At 37.5% G+C, this 13,894-nt stretch overlaps 1 protein-coding gene across 1 annotated transcript in view; it reads left to right on the top strand.

The window, feature by feature from the left end:
- The window catches only part of DCK (deoxycytidine kinase), a 60,990-nt gene extending 58,388 nt beyond the window's left edge, over positions 1 to 2,602 (top strand). Inside the window, exon 7 of the mRNA XM_082602945.1 lies at positions 1,713 to 2,602. Within this exon, the coding sequence (XP_082459071.1) occupies positions 1,713 to 1,769 (57 nt within the window). The 3' untranslated portion in view covers positions 1,770 to 2,602. The remainder of the gene's footprint in view (positions 1 to 1,712) is intronic.
- The last annotated feature ends 11,292 nt before the right edge of the window (positions 2,603 to 13,894 follow it).

The raw sequence follows: 13,894 nt of genomic DNA, 5'->3' as shown, positions 1-13,894 counted from the left end.
GATGGGCTTTTTGATGTGCTGACAATTCTATATGAATCCTATTAATATAGAATTCAATTCTATATTAATTAAAACAGTTCAAAATCCTTTTTAGGAAATATTGTGTTGAAATATATTCTATAAAAGTAACTTCAATAAGTCCACTACATTATATATAATTTAAAGTGGTTTTCTCGTATGTATGTTTTAACTTATCTGAGGCTTCCATGAACCTATTCAACTCTCTCTTTAAACCTACCTCTAAATGAAAATTTTTATTGGAAAATAGACATGTATATATGCAGATAAAGATAGTGACAGGCCATCAAGTTCAGGGAGAATACTTTGTGGCTTGAGGGATTTCAGTGGCTCTGGCTTCATTCTCTTAACTCCTGTGCTGTATCACTGCTCCTTGAGGCATTATTCGGCCAAACACACACAGATGCTATTGAAAGGGACATAGTTTATTCTTTTCTGGGAAAAATGCGAAGGCTAAAGGTAGAATGGGAACCTCTTGAGAATGGCTTTTTCTTCCCAAGTCTCAAATAATTAGTAGGGGTTACTCAGAGATTGGTTATTTCAAATGGCTCTAGTAAGACAAAACAGTGACTGTGATGATTATAGTCAGAGACACAGAAGAAAGTAATGCCAAATACTTGAACACAAGGAAAATTCACACAGAAGACTGTTCATCGTGGAAGTATTTTAAATGGTGATGCGCTAATCCTGAGGATGAGCTGAGGGTGGGTGTGTTGGTTAAGTCCCAGACTCTCAAGTAATCAGCAATAGGTCATGGTCCTTTCACAGTCTGAATTCGTATTCTTTTTATTCTATGGGCATTCTGAAAATTTCATTTCTTTCACAGGGACAGAAAATAAACAGTTATGGGCTTTGGGAAATACTGCATGTCTCTGTCAGGACCTGGCTTCTACACTAGTTTTGCACCCATTTTCCAAAACTGTGTACATTATGCAGACTTTCCTCTCCCAAATATGATAGTGTTTGTAATAACAACTAAAATAACATGAAAAAAATTTATTGCGCTTATACAATAACTATAAAATCTTTGAGAACCCTATGTGGACTATATGTAGAACTACTCAGTAAGACAATATAAAGATGATTTTTCATTAAGGGACAAGATACAAGATCACGTAAACATATAAACAAGAACCAGAAGTCTGCTGGTTAAGTAAGGTAAATCTGGCCACAAATTCTATGCCAAAACTTATTTTAAGTATGAGTTGTTGTTGTTGTTTTTAACAGAATCCAAATCCTTATGGTTGATGAATTCCAATAGATTTCTATTTTTCTATATTTCAATAGGATTCTATTTTCCCACGTTTTCTTATAGGGACTTTTTCATTTTGACAAACATTTAGAAATATTTGTATTTATGTGTTTCAAATCTCAGTAAGAGATTAGGAGTAGATAGCCTTATAGAAGTTCTTGCAGAGATTTGCTGAGGCAAATTTCCTATATATTTTCTAGGAAGAAATCTTTTGATTTTTCAGTATTTTGCCAGTTAATGGAAATTTGCACATCATATTACCTCAGCAATGAGTGCAGAAATCTAAAAATAGAATGCTAAAAATAGAACCTGAAAGGGGTGCAAGAAGAGAAGAAATGAAGAGATTCTTATATGGATTTAGGTATCATGAGGTATCATACTCTCAATGAAAAATTTATATCATTTAAGATTCATCAAATAATTGTTATTTTTCTTTTTACAGATACCCATACCTGTTTCATATCCTCTCCTGGCTGTAAACCTGAGCACCGATGCTTGACCTATTGTAAGTCAGAAAGTTATGTATGGAAAAAAACCAGCTTTGCATTTTAACCTCTTTCCTGTCTTTACTTAAAAAAAAAAAAAAGATTTAAATCATAAATGGCTAGGAAGAGGAAAACCTTTTTGTTTCTGTAAGCAAATGTCTGACCTTGTTCTGAATTGATAAACTGCATAGGTCTAGCTTTACTAATTTAAACTCCGGGAGTTCCTCTTGTGATACTGGGGGGTACTCAAAAAATCTTTGCTCTTGTTGTTGATGATGAATATAGGTAATAAAGGAGTATGGAGTTGCATTTTTCCCTTTTGTGACTTGATGTAAAAAAATTCCTTTTCAAACCATTGTAGGAGGTTATCTATCTGTATGACTTATGGTGGGTCACTTATGCATCCTATTATAATTTGGTCTGGATACAATAGTTTTTATCTTCACATGGAAACAAATTGGAAAGAAATAATGAGACACCATTTGGAATTGTTGGCAAATTTATTTTTTATTTTTATTTTTTGGCTGTGTTGGGTCTTCTGCTGTGCGTGGGCTTTCTCTAGTTGTGGCGAGCGGAGGCTACTCTTCATTGCGGTGAGCGGGCTTCTCATTGCGGTGACTTCTCTTGTTGCAGAGCACGGGCTCTAGGCATGTGGGCTTCAGTAGTTGCAGCACGCGGGCTCAGTAGTTGCAGCATGCAGGCCCTAGGGTGCGCAGGCTTCAGTAGTTGGGGCATGTGGGCTCGGCAGTTGCGGCGCATGGGCTTAGTTGCTCCGTGGCACATGGGATCTTCCCGGACCAGGGGTCGAACCTGTGTGCCCTGCATTGGTAGGCAGATTCTTAACCACTGTGCCTCTAAGGAAGTCCTGTTGACAACTTTAAATGTTCAAAAATAAAAATAAAACAAAGAAGTCACAGAAGCAGGAGAACAAAAAGCCTCATCTTGGCTGATTAGCTGATTTAACCAGCAGTTGTTGTTGGCACCAAAATGTCAGCTAGACTTGAAAAAAAAAATCTCAAGGGACTGGTAACTCTGTCCTCTGCGGGAGAAAAGATCTAACATGTATCCCAGATTATACCTTTTGGTACACAGATTTCCCTTATGAATTTCTAATTGGAAGGAAAATATGAGGATATGGCATTGCAAGGAAAGCCAGGAGTGGGGCACATAGTAATAAAATGCAGGACTCTGCTGCAAGGGAGTTTTATCCTTTGCAGTTTGGGGAGCAGTCAGAGTATCAAGTCTTGTGTTATCAGGATGTCTCCTCCTGCCTGCTTTGAAGCTCCTGTGGCTTACATATTGATGTTCAGAGGGAAAGACCCCAGGAAAAATGGATCAGAAATGTACTCATATTTACTATGCAGAGCCTCTGCAGTGGAGTGGCACATATAAGATCTTTTCCCAAACATTAAGCAGTGTCTGTCTGTTTTTGGCATCACATTATAAATAGGGCTCGTGCTTATTATGATATAGAAAAAATGCTTTCAATGAGATTCACATTCAGCTCTACCATTTTATAATATTTAAGGCTGCAGTATTTTTATAGATGATGCTAACTAGTTAGAGAGGTTTATTAGCTGTGTGAGTCTTACTTAGCCCTTATGTGTCGTCGGGGAAGCTCTGAGTGTCTTCTGACAAATCCTCACATGCTAATAGGGAGTATTAACCACACACAGTGAAGTTAATGAAGTTCTCTCTTCTGTGTTTTTTGTTATTTATTTATTTATTTATTTATTTTGCACTTTTTTGAGGATTACAGGAAGCTGGATGTTTTGTGCTTATGTCCAGCTCATGTGACAGTCTTCATTCTCCTGGGATGAGAAAAGTCTCTTTCTTCTGCAGTCTTCAGTGAAGTCCCCCAGAGCCAAGTTCTACATTTCTTAGCTTGACTCTATTGACTTTTGTTTTATATATACCCCATTAGTTTTCAATGAACAGGCTAAAAGTTAAACAATTGAGGGTTTGTGTTTTTTTAGTCTATGGAATTGAACTTGTTTCAAATTGTTGACCAGTAAAACCATATGTGTTAGTCACACACTGTATAATATGAGCTTCCTGTTTGAGCAGCATAATCTTTTTGGAAGAACATTATAAACCTAACTTTGTTAAGAAGGGATTCTAAGCTTCACAGTGAGCTTTTGCGACCTGGCCAGCTTGAATCTCTTCCGTACTGCTGTGTGAAGCCATTCTGTACTAGTCTTTGGTGAGATGCAATAGCCAGCAAACAGCAAGTAAAACCGTACATCCTGGAAAAGATCAATGGGCAGAGCATTTGATCACAGAAGAGCAGAAATGAGTTTCAGGAGGGATGCTAAAGGCCAGATGGCCCTGCAGATGTCTGCCAAGATTTCAGAGGCCCCAGGTCAGCCAAGCCAACGAATGGATTGTGCTGTGCCTATTATACAGATAGTACTAGGGCAAGGAGTCCAGGTTATTTAGCAGAAAAGATGTGTACAGGATTAGAGAAAACTGGGAGCTTCTACTTAGCTGCTTCCTAATAGTGGGTGGATTTTGTGATCTTTGCATCTGCTGCCTTTTGCTCATTTGCTCTACTGCTCGTTGATTGCACTGGTTCTGCTTAGATGGTGTTTGATTCTCTCTGACTACCCTCTTTTCCTTACATAATTACTTACTGAGTGGCTGATAAATCCTGAGCAGTGTGTTAAAGCTGGATGTATAATAATGAACAAGATGGACATGGCTTCCGCCTTCATGGAGTTTATGGTCTAGTGGGGAAGACAGGAAATGGGACAAGTAGTTACAATAAAACATAAGAAATATGAAAGAGAAGGTACAGAGCCCTATAGGCACACATAGCAGGGGAACCTAATCTAATCTAGAGGGCAGAGAAGGTCTCTCTGGAAGGGATATGTGGGCTGAAACCTGAAGGATAAGTAAGAGTTTGCTAGCAAGTAAGGAAATATGCCAGAATAGAGAAGACAGTGTGTATGAAGTTGTGAAGTTGAGAGATATTTTGGCAGAGCTGAGCAATTGGAGGTTGAAGTGGAGGAAAGGATAAAATGGAGGGCTGGAGGGTTTCTGTTTCTTTCTCTCCCTTCCTGTACCCTAGGGTATGAGGCGGGCATGAGGGAGGTGGGGAGAGGGTTTTTGGTGAGCACAAAGATTTAATGGCAAGAGAAAGTACATCATTGGGAGTGGGAAGTACGTCTCCAGAAATGCATCACAGGAACAGAAACTGATCCAAAACGCAGAGGATTGGGCTTAGATTAGGGTTAAATTATCCATATAGTGTGGCTGCTAGTATGGCTGAGGGTAAAGCAAAGGGGAAACAGTTTAAGAATCAGTAGAACGTGGAAGTAACTGAGATAATCCAGACTATATGTATAGAGAAAGGAGAGAAGACTTAATGAGAATCCTGAAGAACATTGGCATTTAGATGACGGACAGAGGAACTGCAAAAAAGATTGAGAAGGAGAGGCCAGAAAGAGAGGGGAAAACTAGCAAACTGTGATATCACAGAAGTGACAGGAAGAGTCCTTTCAGGGCTGGGACTCACCTCAGGACACAAAATTTAAGGGGGGTGCCCAAAACCCCAGTAATTATGATAAATAATATTTTAATGCAGTGTTTAAAAAAAAAACCAAGTTAATGCAAAAAGTCCATGATGATTAAAGCATCAAACTTTTAAATAAAGGCGAGGTCAGAATTACTGAATTCTCCTTTTGCCTCAGGCTCCAATAGGGCTTGTCAGGACACTATTACACAGTTAGATTTAGAAACTTTTATACTTAGAAGTTTGATATTTTGTTCATATAAAAGGAGGAAGTGATAGCTGTGTTAAATGTAGCCGAGAAGTCAGTCAAAAAATGGGTTGAAAAAAGCTAGCTCATTGGTTATATGGACAAGCTATTACTATTAGATCTTTTCTTTACCATGTTTTAATAAATCATAATGGAGGTTATCTTATTGTCTCTGCAAACATGATTACCACCTCCTAAAAAGCTGAGTCCTTTTCTGAATTAGGAGATTGTATAAATACAAACAATTTTTTTTTCTTAAAATTGTTTTTTTATTCTGGTAAAATACACATAGCATAAAATTTACCATCTTAAGCATTTTTAAGTGTACAGGTCAGTGATATTAAGTACCTTCATATTGTTGTGCAACCATCACCACCATCCATTTCCAGAACTCTCTTCATCTTGCAAAACTGAAGCTCCATACCCATTAGAAACCTATTTTGATTTAAACTCTATTTTGTCTGATATTAATATAGCAATATCCTGCTCTCTTTTGGTTACTATTTACATGGAATATCTTTTTCCATCCTTTCACTTTCCATCTATTAGTGTCTTTGAATATAAAGTGAGTCTTTATATTCAGCATATAGTTGGATCATGGTATTTTTTTCCCTTACTGCCAATCTCTGTCTTTTGATGGGAGAATTTAATCCATTTAAAGTAATTACTGATAAGGAAGAACTTCTGTCAATCTGTTATTTGTTTTCTGCATACCTTATAGTTATTTTGTCTTTCATTTCCTGTGGTAAGAGCTGAAACTTACTGAAATCAACTGCAATTTACTGCCCAAGTCTTCCCCTGAAAGTTACAAGCCTTCAATAGACTCCAGAGTTCCCAAAATAGTTACATCAGACAGATCCTGCTAGTGTGATTGTTGTCTGTGGGAAGACAGATTCCTGGCACTTCCTATTCTACCATCTTCCCAGGATCCTTTCTCCCCAAACATACATTTTTAACCTCATGGTGTCTATTGTATCAACTCTAACACAAAATGAAATAATTCCTTAATGTTATGAATCCATCTCTTTATAAGTTCTCTGGATGGATCCTCGTTCTTGCCTAAATCCATGGAGCAGGCATATCTGAGGGTCAGAAATACATACTGGGGAGTCAGGTAAATAGGTTCAGTTGCTAAGCATATCCATGTTTACCCCTGTGAGAAGTCAGCTGCTGTTTTATTTGTAGGTTTTTGTAACTGTTTGGGAGGCACTAGATTCTTTTTAAATAATTCACTTCCTGATGGCCTCTTCAGTTTGAAGTGCCATGTATAAATCAGTGCTATGTACAATACAATCCCCAGATCCCTCTCTGATAAAGGTATTGTTTACATTCCTTCTCAAGTGCTCTGTTGCTTTTTATTCAGATCATACCTTTGGTCCTTTTATGCTCAAATGCTATTTTTATTTTAATCATGGTTAGGATACCTCAGAAGATTAGAAATAACTTATCATATCCCAGCCACCTGTCTAAAATCTGGGGAGCTCCATCTTCACCTCTCAGTGTGTCAAAAGCTTAATTACATTTACAAGGTAAAATTTTTCATTTATAGCTCATGAACTCAACCTTTGGCTTTAGGATGACCAACTATCATGGTTGGCTACAAATGTCCAGGTTTTAGCACTAAAATCCTATGTCCTGGTTAATCCCTCAGTACTGAGCAAACTTGGGCAATAGGCCACCCTATTTGTCCTAGAAGTATTTCTTGGATTCCTTTATTAAGGCCACCTCTTTCTTCCAGGTCTAAGAGTAACAGGTGACTTTGATAATTTTACATGTTCATGTTCTTGCTAAGTTGCTGAGGATTTTGTTCAATGATTATGAACATTCATGGACTGCTGGCAGTTTAGAGTGAGAAGGGAGTTAAGAGATCCTGCACTACAAACCATCTCATTTTACAGATGAATAAAATTCTCGACTGCGTTAGAAAGTTTTTGCTGTCTTTGTTCCACTCTGGCTGCCATGATACGAGTTTTCTGCAATGTCTTCAAACATCTCTTTTCCCACTAATTAAAAACAAACGATTATGTTGGAACCTCAGCTACAGTAACAGGAAAAAGTAGCATTCAGTTAGTTTTAAATTGTCCAATAATCTTTTTCTAATGCCTCTATTTGCGTCATAGGCATTTTAACTTCCCTCGTGTCTAAAGTTCAGTGTCTCTCATGGATTACTCATATTATCTGAGTGTGAAAATAAATATGGTTGGGTTAATTAGCATCAACTTTAATAAGATCCCAAAGTAATTTTATACAGTGCTTCCTGGGAAGAAAGAAATTAAGCTTGATAACTGAGATGATGGGATCTAAAACAGAAACAACGCAAGGGGCACGAAAGAAAGAAAATAAGCACAGAAAAGGGAGAAAGATATTGTGTGTACTGTGTGTGATGGATGAAGAAGGTTTTCTTTTCAAAATCACACAATGGGCCTTTGTTATTTTCCCTCCAAAGGAAGTCAGAGCCCAGTGGTTTTCAAACAAGCAGATTGATCTCACCAGCTTGTTGAAAACTCAGATACTTGGCTTCCATTCCTGGTCATTCTGATTCAGTAGCTCTGTAGTGGGACCTGGGAATCTCTATTTTTAGCAAATTTCAAAAGTGATTCAGATGCCATTGGTCAATGGAATGATGTCTGGAACCACTGAGCTAGGCTATTTGAAGAGGTTTTCCTATTTTTCACTTTGGGAAGAATATTCTTCAGACTTCACTTTGTTGAGATGGCAGGTAACATTATGCTTCCTTCAAAGACAGGAAAATTGAGGAAGATAGAGTTACATTTTAATGTAAGAATATGAGAAAATGAGGATTTTTACACTCATTAAGAGTATATTAAGGCCTTGAAATGAGACCTGCTGCAAAGAGTGAGGGTGAATTCCTCCAGAGGGCATGTAGGACTATGCAAGGCAATTTGTACATTCTACCCTTGACCATAAAAAAGAGATGGAGTAGGGGTTGGCTCTTGGGAACTGCCCAAGAGTCCAGCATTTTCTAGTCTGACTTGTGCTGTAGAGATTACCCAATCCTAATAAGGTGGAGAAGAACTGTCTGAAGTCTCTCCTGTTCACGATCTATGATAAAAGTATCTCTTATTAAGTGTACCTTTATGTGGCCATGTATGCATACCCAGGGACCCTGAAAAGTCCTCTGGGAAACTAACACAAGGCCCGAAGTTCTTAATTAGCAGAGTGGATTCCCCAGTCCTGTCACCTAATGGTATAGCAGAAGATGTGCTTGGCTATTAATTGGATGAGATGTAAAACTGGAATCCTGACCATGTGTGGTCATTAAAGATCCCAGGGTACTTTCCTTATGGCAGATGGAGTCCTGGAATAATTCCAACCTTGATAATTAAATTAGATTGTGCCCAGCTTCCCTTTACACTTTCTTTCTTTCTTTTTTAATAAATTTATTTATTTATTTATTTTTGGCTGCATTGGGTCTTCGTTGCTGTGAGCCGCCTTTCTCTAGTTGCAGTGAGTGGGGTCTGCTCTTCGTTGCAGTGTGCGCACTTTTCATCGCGGTGGCTTCTCTTGTTGCGGAACACGGGCTCTAGGCTCTCGGGCTTCAGTAGTTGTGGCACGCAGGCTCTAGAGCGCAAGCTCAGTAGTTGTGGTGCACGTGCTTAGTTGCTTTGCAGCATGTGGGAGCTTCCCAGTCCAGGGCTCGATCCCGTGTCCCCTGCATTGGCAGACAGATTCTTAACCCCTGAGCCACCAGGGAAGCCCTCCCTTTACACTTTCAACTGGACTCCATTCCCTTTCTATCTTTAATTTCATGGACCTAGTACATTAATGGAGAACCACTAGATTCTACAGATAACTGCAATAAAGTAACAATGTCTCCTAATTTATGGAGTGAGATTCACTGGGTTAGTGGTGCATAGGCAGGCACCCTTTGTACAAAGAGAAATTGTTGGATTGGCATCTAAAGAGACATGGTACCACTCCTGAAAAATTAAACCTGTTAAACATTTTAGTGTATAATTAAAAGTATATGTCCTATTAGCTTTTAGAGGTCTTTTAAAAGTTTTTTCCTTTTCTTTTTATGGAGAATATCTTTCTAAAAACAAAGTAGTTAATAGGCATACTTTATTAGTAGACTGAATCCATGTGTTTAATTAAAAAAAACAACCAAAATATAAAAAGACTGAAATTGGTGTTTAGGATAGAGGTAGCGATAAGAACAGCAAGACATACTGCTAGCTTGAAATATGTTGATGCAGAATTTGACCTCTTGTTTCTTCACTATATACAATTAGTCTGATTCTAATCTTCTACTACATTTTTTCAAAGTGGGGAGGTTTGGAGTATGGCCTGCTTTCTCTTTACAGTTGTATTTTATTACTGCAAATTGTGTTATTAATACAGATTTTTTTTCAAACGAATGAAAATTCAGTGAACTGTGTACTTGCTGAAAATAGAGTGCTGTTATGTAAGGTGAGCAAACTCCTATAAATTATTATTTAGCAGGTTGTCTGCTTCTGGAAATTAAATTTTTCTCTGAAATACTTTTAAAGATATGAATGAAATATTATTTTCTCATGTGGATAATAATTTTCCATTTGAAGAGTATTTAACCCACACTTTGTTAATAGACCAAAATAGGCCTTTATTTGGTATGCAGATTAACTCATACATATCCAGGAAAGCAAAATGTAGTCTTTAGTTTCTGTGGTTTGTCAACATGCTTGAGACTACATCCAGTTGGAGATTGTTTTTGTCTGCTTTTGTTATTATTGTTAAGCTGATTTTCTTTTTCAGATAATATACCTGGCTCAAAATTTCCTACCTTTAACACAGAATGGGTCAAGACATACACCCATTCTGTATGTACATAGTATTTTGTGACCATTTTCTGTGCATCTCTTCTCTAACCCACCATAAATATTCCTTCACTTCAGCTGGATAAAAGAGAAAAAAAAATCAGGAGGCAGACACCAGCTGGTTTTCATTGTAAGAAAGCTGGTTTTATTACCTGAGTTAATGTGAAGAAGAATTTTTTGAAAGTGTATTAAGGGTGCTTGTAAAAACGTTTTAAGTATAAATATATTCCTTTGATGAGCATAAGTGGAATTTTATCCTTAGAAAGTCTTACAAAATAGTGAAAATTCTCAGAAATATAGATAGCTGGTGAATGAATCTGTCCTGTACTTGAAAATAAAAATGTAGATAGGGACTGTTTGTTTAAATGGCAAAATTTTGAAAGCTTAAAGAGAGGAAAAATGGAAGAAATAGTACATCATATTGTGTTATTTCTTATAGCTGCTTAAATGACATAATGGAATTTAGGCTACAAGTGGCCGGTTGAAACATGTATTCATCTCCTTTTCCTCTAGAGACTTCTCTAAAATGAAAGTAAACAATAAAAACTCTTTATACCAGTAATGTCAAAGAGAATGGGATAGAGGCCATCCTCTAGCGGGAGAATTCCCACAAAATTAGTCTGACTTAGCGATCTACCCTTCTGTGGGTGAACAGCTAGCCCTTCCAAGATGAAAGGGTTCTGATGTAGCACTATATTGTAGTTTAAAATAATTTCGTTTTCAGTATGACTTCTTCTTTGACCAGTGCAAAATTTGGAGGTTTATTTCTTAACTTTTAAACATATTTTCTAGTTATCTTTTGTTATTGATTTCTACCTTAATTGCATCTGGAAGTCCTATGCTCTATTTCTATTCCTTTTGTGGTTTTCCTAGAAATTACAACATGAATATTTAATTCATCATAGTCTAAAGTTAACCAAAACCTTTATCCTTTTCTTGGACAATACAAGGTCCTTAGGACACACCTTCACCTCACATACCTTGCTTCTGTCTTACATGGTACTGTTGTCATGAATTGATTAACACAAGGATATTACTATTATTGTACTATATAGATAATGTTTATTTAGATTTATCTACATACTTACCACTTTACCTTGCTCTTCATTTCTTTTGTCTGAGCATTCTAAGAGTATTTTCCTTGTGCCCAAATGCACCCTTTAGAATTTCCTTTATTGAAGATCTATCTGTGGCGAAGTGTCTCTGTTTTTGCTCTTCTGAAAATATCCTTATTATGCCTTTATTCTTGAACAATTTCTAGTTGTAGAATTCCAGTTGGCAAATATTTGCCTTTAGCACATTAAAGATATTACTCCACTATCTCCTGGCTTCCAATGTTGCTGTTGAGAAGTCAACTGTCAGCCTATTGCTCATTTTAATCTCCTTCTTATCCCTGGATTCTTTTATGATTTTTAAATTTATTATTATCTTTGAGGTTCTGTTCTTTCACTATGACGTGTGTCGATTTGAATTTCTTTTTACTTATCCTGTTTGCCACCTCCAGAGAAGTTTTTCATTGTTTCTGTCAGGCAGCAGCAAATACTGGCTCAGGGTTCCTTGACCCACGCAGCTGATAATGCTTTACTATTTTCTGAAGTTGTAGTCCTTTGGAGCCCTAGTTTACGGAGGAGAGCTTCTTTTACTAGAATCTCCACAGTGTGTGGGCCCTGGGCCTTGATTTTATCCCCTTTGGTTGTCAATGCCATCAGGGCAATTCTGCTTCTGTGCTGGCTTATCTCTCTAGTCTCTGCGTTCCTTTCAATTTTGGCCTCAAAATTGCATAATAACTTGTGATTTCTTTGCTTCTCTAAAGAAGATTGAACAAATATTTGAACTGGCAATTTTAGTCATTTTCAGTGGAAGGGTGGCCTGAAAACATTTTCTGCCATTATTGGAAACCAGGAAGATTTCAGTGTAATTCTGGAATCAGAAAGTAGATGGAGGGACTTCCCTGGTGGAGCAGTGGTTAAGAATCTGCCTGCCAATGCAGGGGACACGGGTTGGAACCCTGGTCCGGGAAGATCCCACATGCCGCAGAGCAACTAAGCCCATGTGCCACAACTACTGAGCCTGTGCTCTAGAGCCTGAAAGCCACAACTACTGAGCCCACGTGCTGCAACTACTGAAGCCTGCACTCCTAGAGCCAGTGCTGCACACAAGAGAAGCCACTGCAGTGAGAAGCCTGCACATCTCAATGAAGAGCAGCCCCCGCTTGCTGCAACTAGAGAAAGCCCGTGCGCAGCAATGAAGACCCAACACAGCCATAAACAAACAAACAAATAAATAAATAAATGTAGATAGAATAGAAATAACCAGTATAGCTAAGAGGTGGAATTTTACACTGAGTGTTTTCAAAAGAGGGCATAGAATCATAGAAATTTGATTTGCCTCCACAGAACTTCACAGAGCCTTTAGATTTAGAGATGACAGATAAAGAGGACTGTGGAGGTGAGATGCAGGGCCTAAAAGAGATTGATAGCGTAACACTGACAGCAGTTGCACTTTGCCCCATAGGAAGTTTAATTTCTGAAGAAATTCAACTGTCATAGGCTTCCACATGCTGGCCTTGAAATTTCCCCCAGATGATTCCCTTGGACATCTCCTTGGACATACCTATCACAAAGTGAAATCCATTGATTAAAACACTGTTAACATACACCGAATTCCCAACCATTTTTTGATGTGTTTGTGCCTCATGTCAGTATGAATGGCAACCATGGAACAGCAAAGAATTGTAGAAACTTTACTGTGTGATAGAAGAGACAGAGGTAAACAAATAAATAACATAAAGCCAGAGAAAACAGCAGCAGTGCAGAGAACCTCAAAAGAGAAAAAAAATGAATACCTTATAGAGAAAAGAAAGATACTACTTTCGTAAAACAAGAAAGGGGTAAAATAAAAAGATAAAAGAGAACAATAAAAGCCTTTTGAAAAGCAAAAATATAATGGCTGAAAAAATATCAACAAAAGAGAATCTCTCAGATGGTATAACAAAAAGTCAAAGATATGGAAAATAGGGAAGAAGAGACTTAAAGGAGCAATAAAGTAATCGGTGGTCTAGGAAGAGATAACAGAGGAAACAGAGAGGAAGGATTTATCAAATATGTAATATGAGAGCTGAAGTAAGCAGGTTTCTGGATCTAAAGGGCACATTGAATGCCTTATAAAATACATGCAAAAGACCCATGTCAAGGCACATTGCTACATTGTTAAATGTTACATTGCAATATGCTAGGGAAAAAGAGTCAATAATGTCCCAGGATAACTCCTGTCCCATAGGCCTAGAAAATAATCAAATTGCAGTGAAATGCCAGAGGGCTCTAGCAGGGAGTTATTTCTCCCCATACCTGTAAAAGACTCCATAGTATTCCTAACATGATAGAGCTTTCAAAAATAAAAGTGGGGAATTACTATAATAAAAATTCTGCAAGGAAAAAAGAAAGACAGAAACTTCAGGAAAAACATTTATCCAAGAAAGAAAACATATTTAGCCCTTTAGTGAATATTTATACTATCACATTATGCAAATATTGTTTATTAACTTAATAAAAATCATTATGT

The sequence above is a fragment of the Mesoplodon mirus genome (assembly GCF_964341445.2).
Source record: "Mesoplodon mirus genome assembly, chromosome: 2".
NCBI lineage: Eukaryota > Metazoa > Chordata > Mammalia > Artiodactyla > Ziphiidae > Mesoplodon > Mesoplodon mirus.
This window is presented reverse-complemented; position numbering and strand designations above follow the sequence as displayed.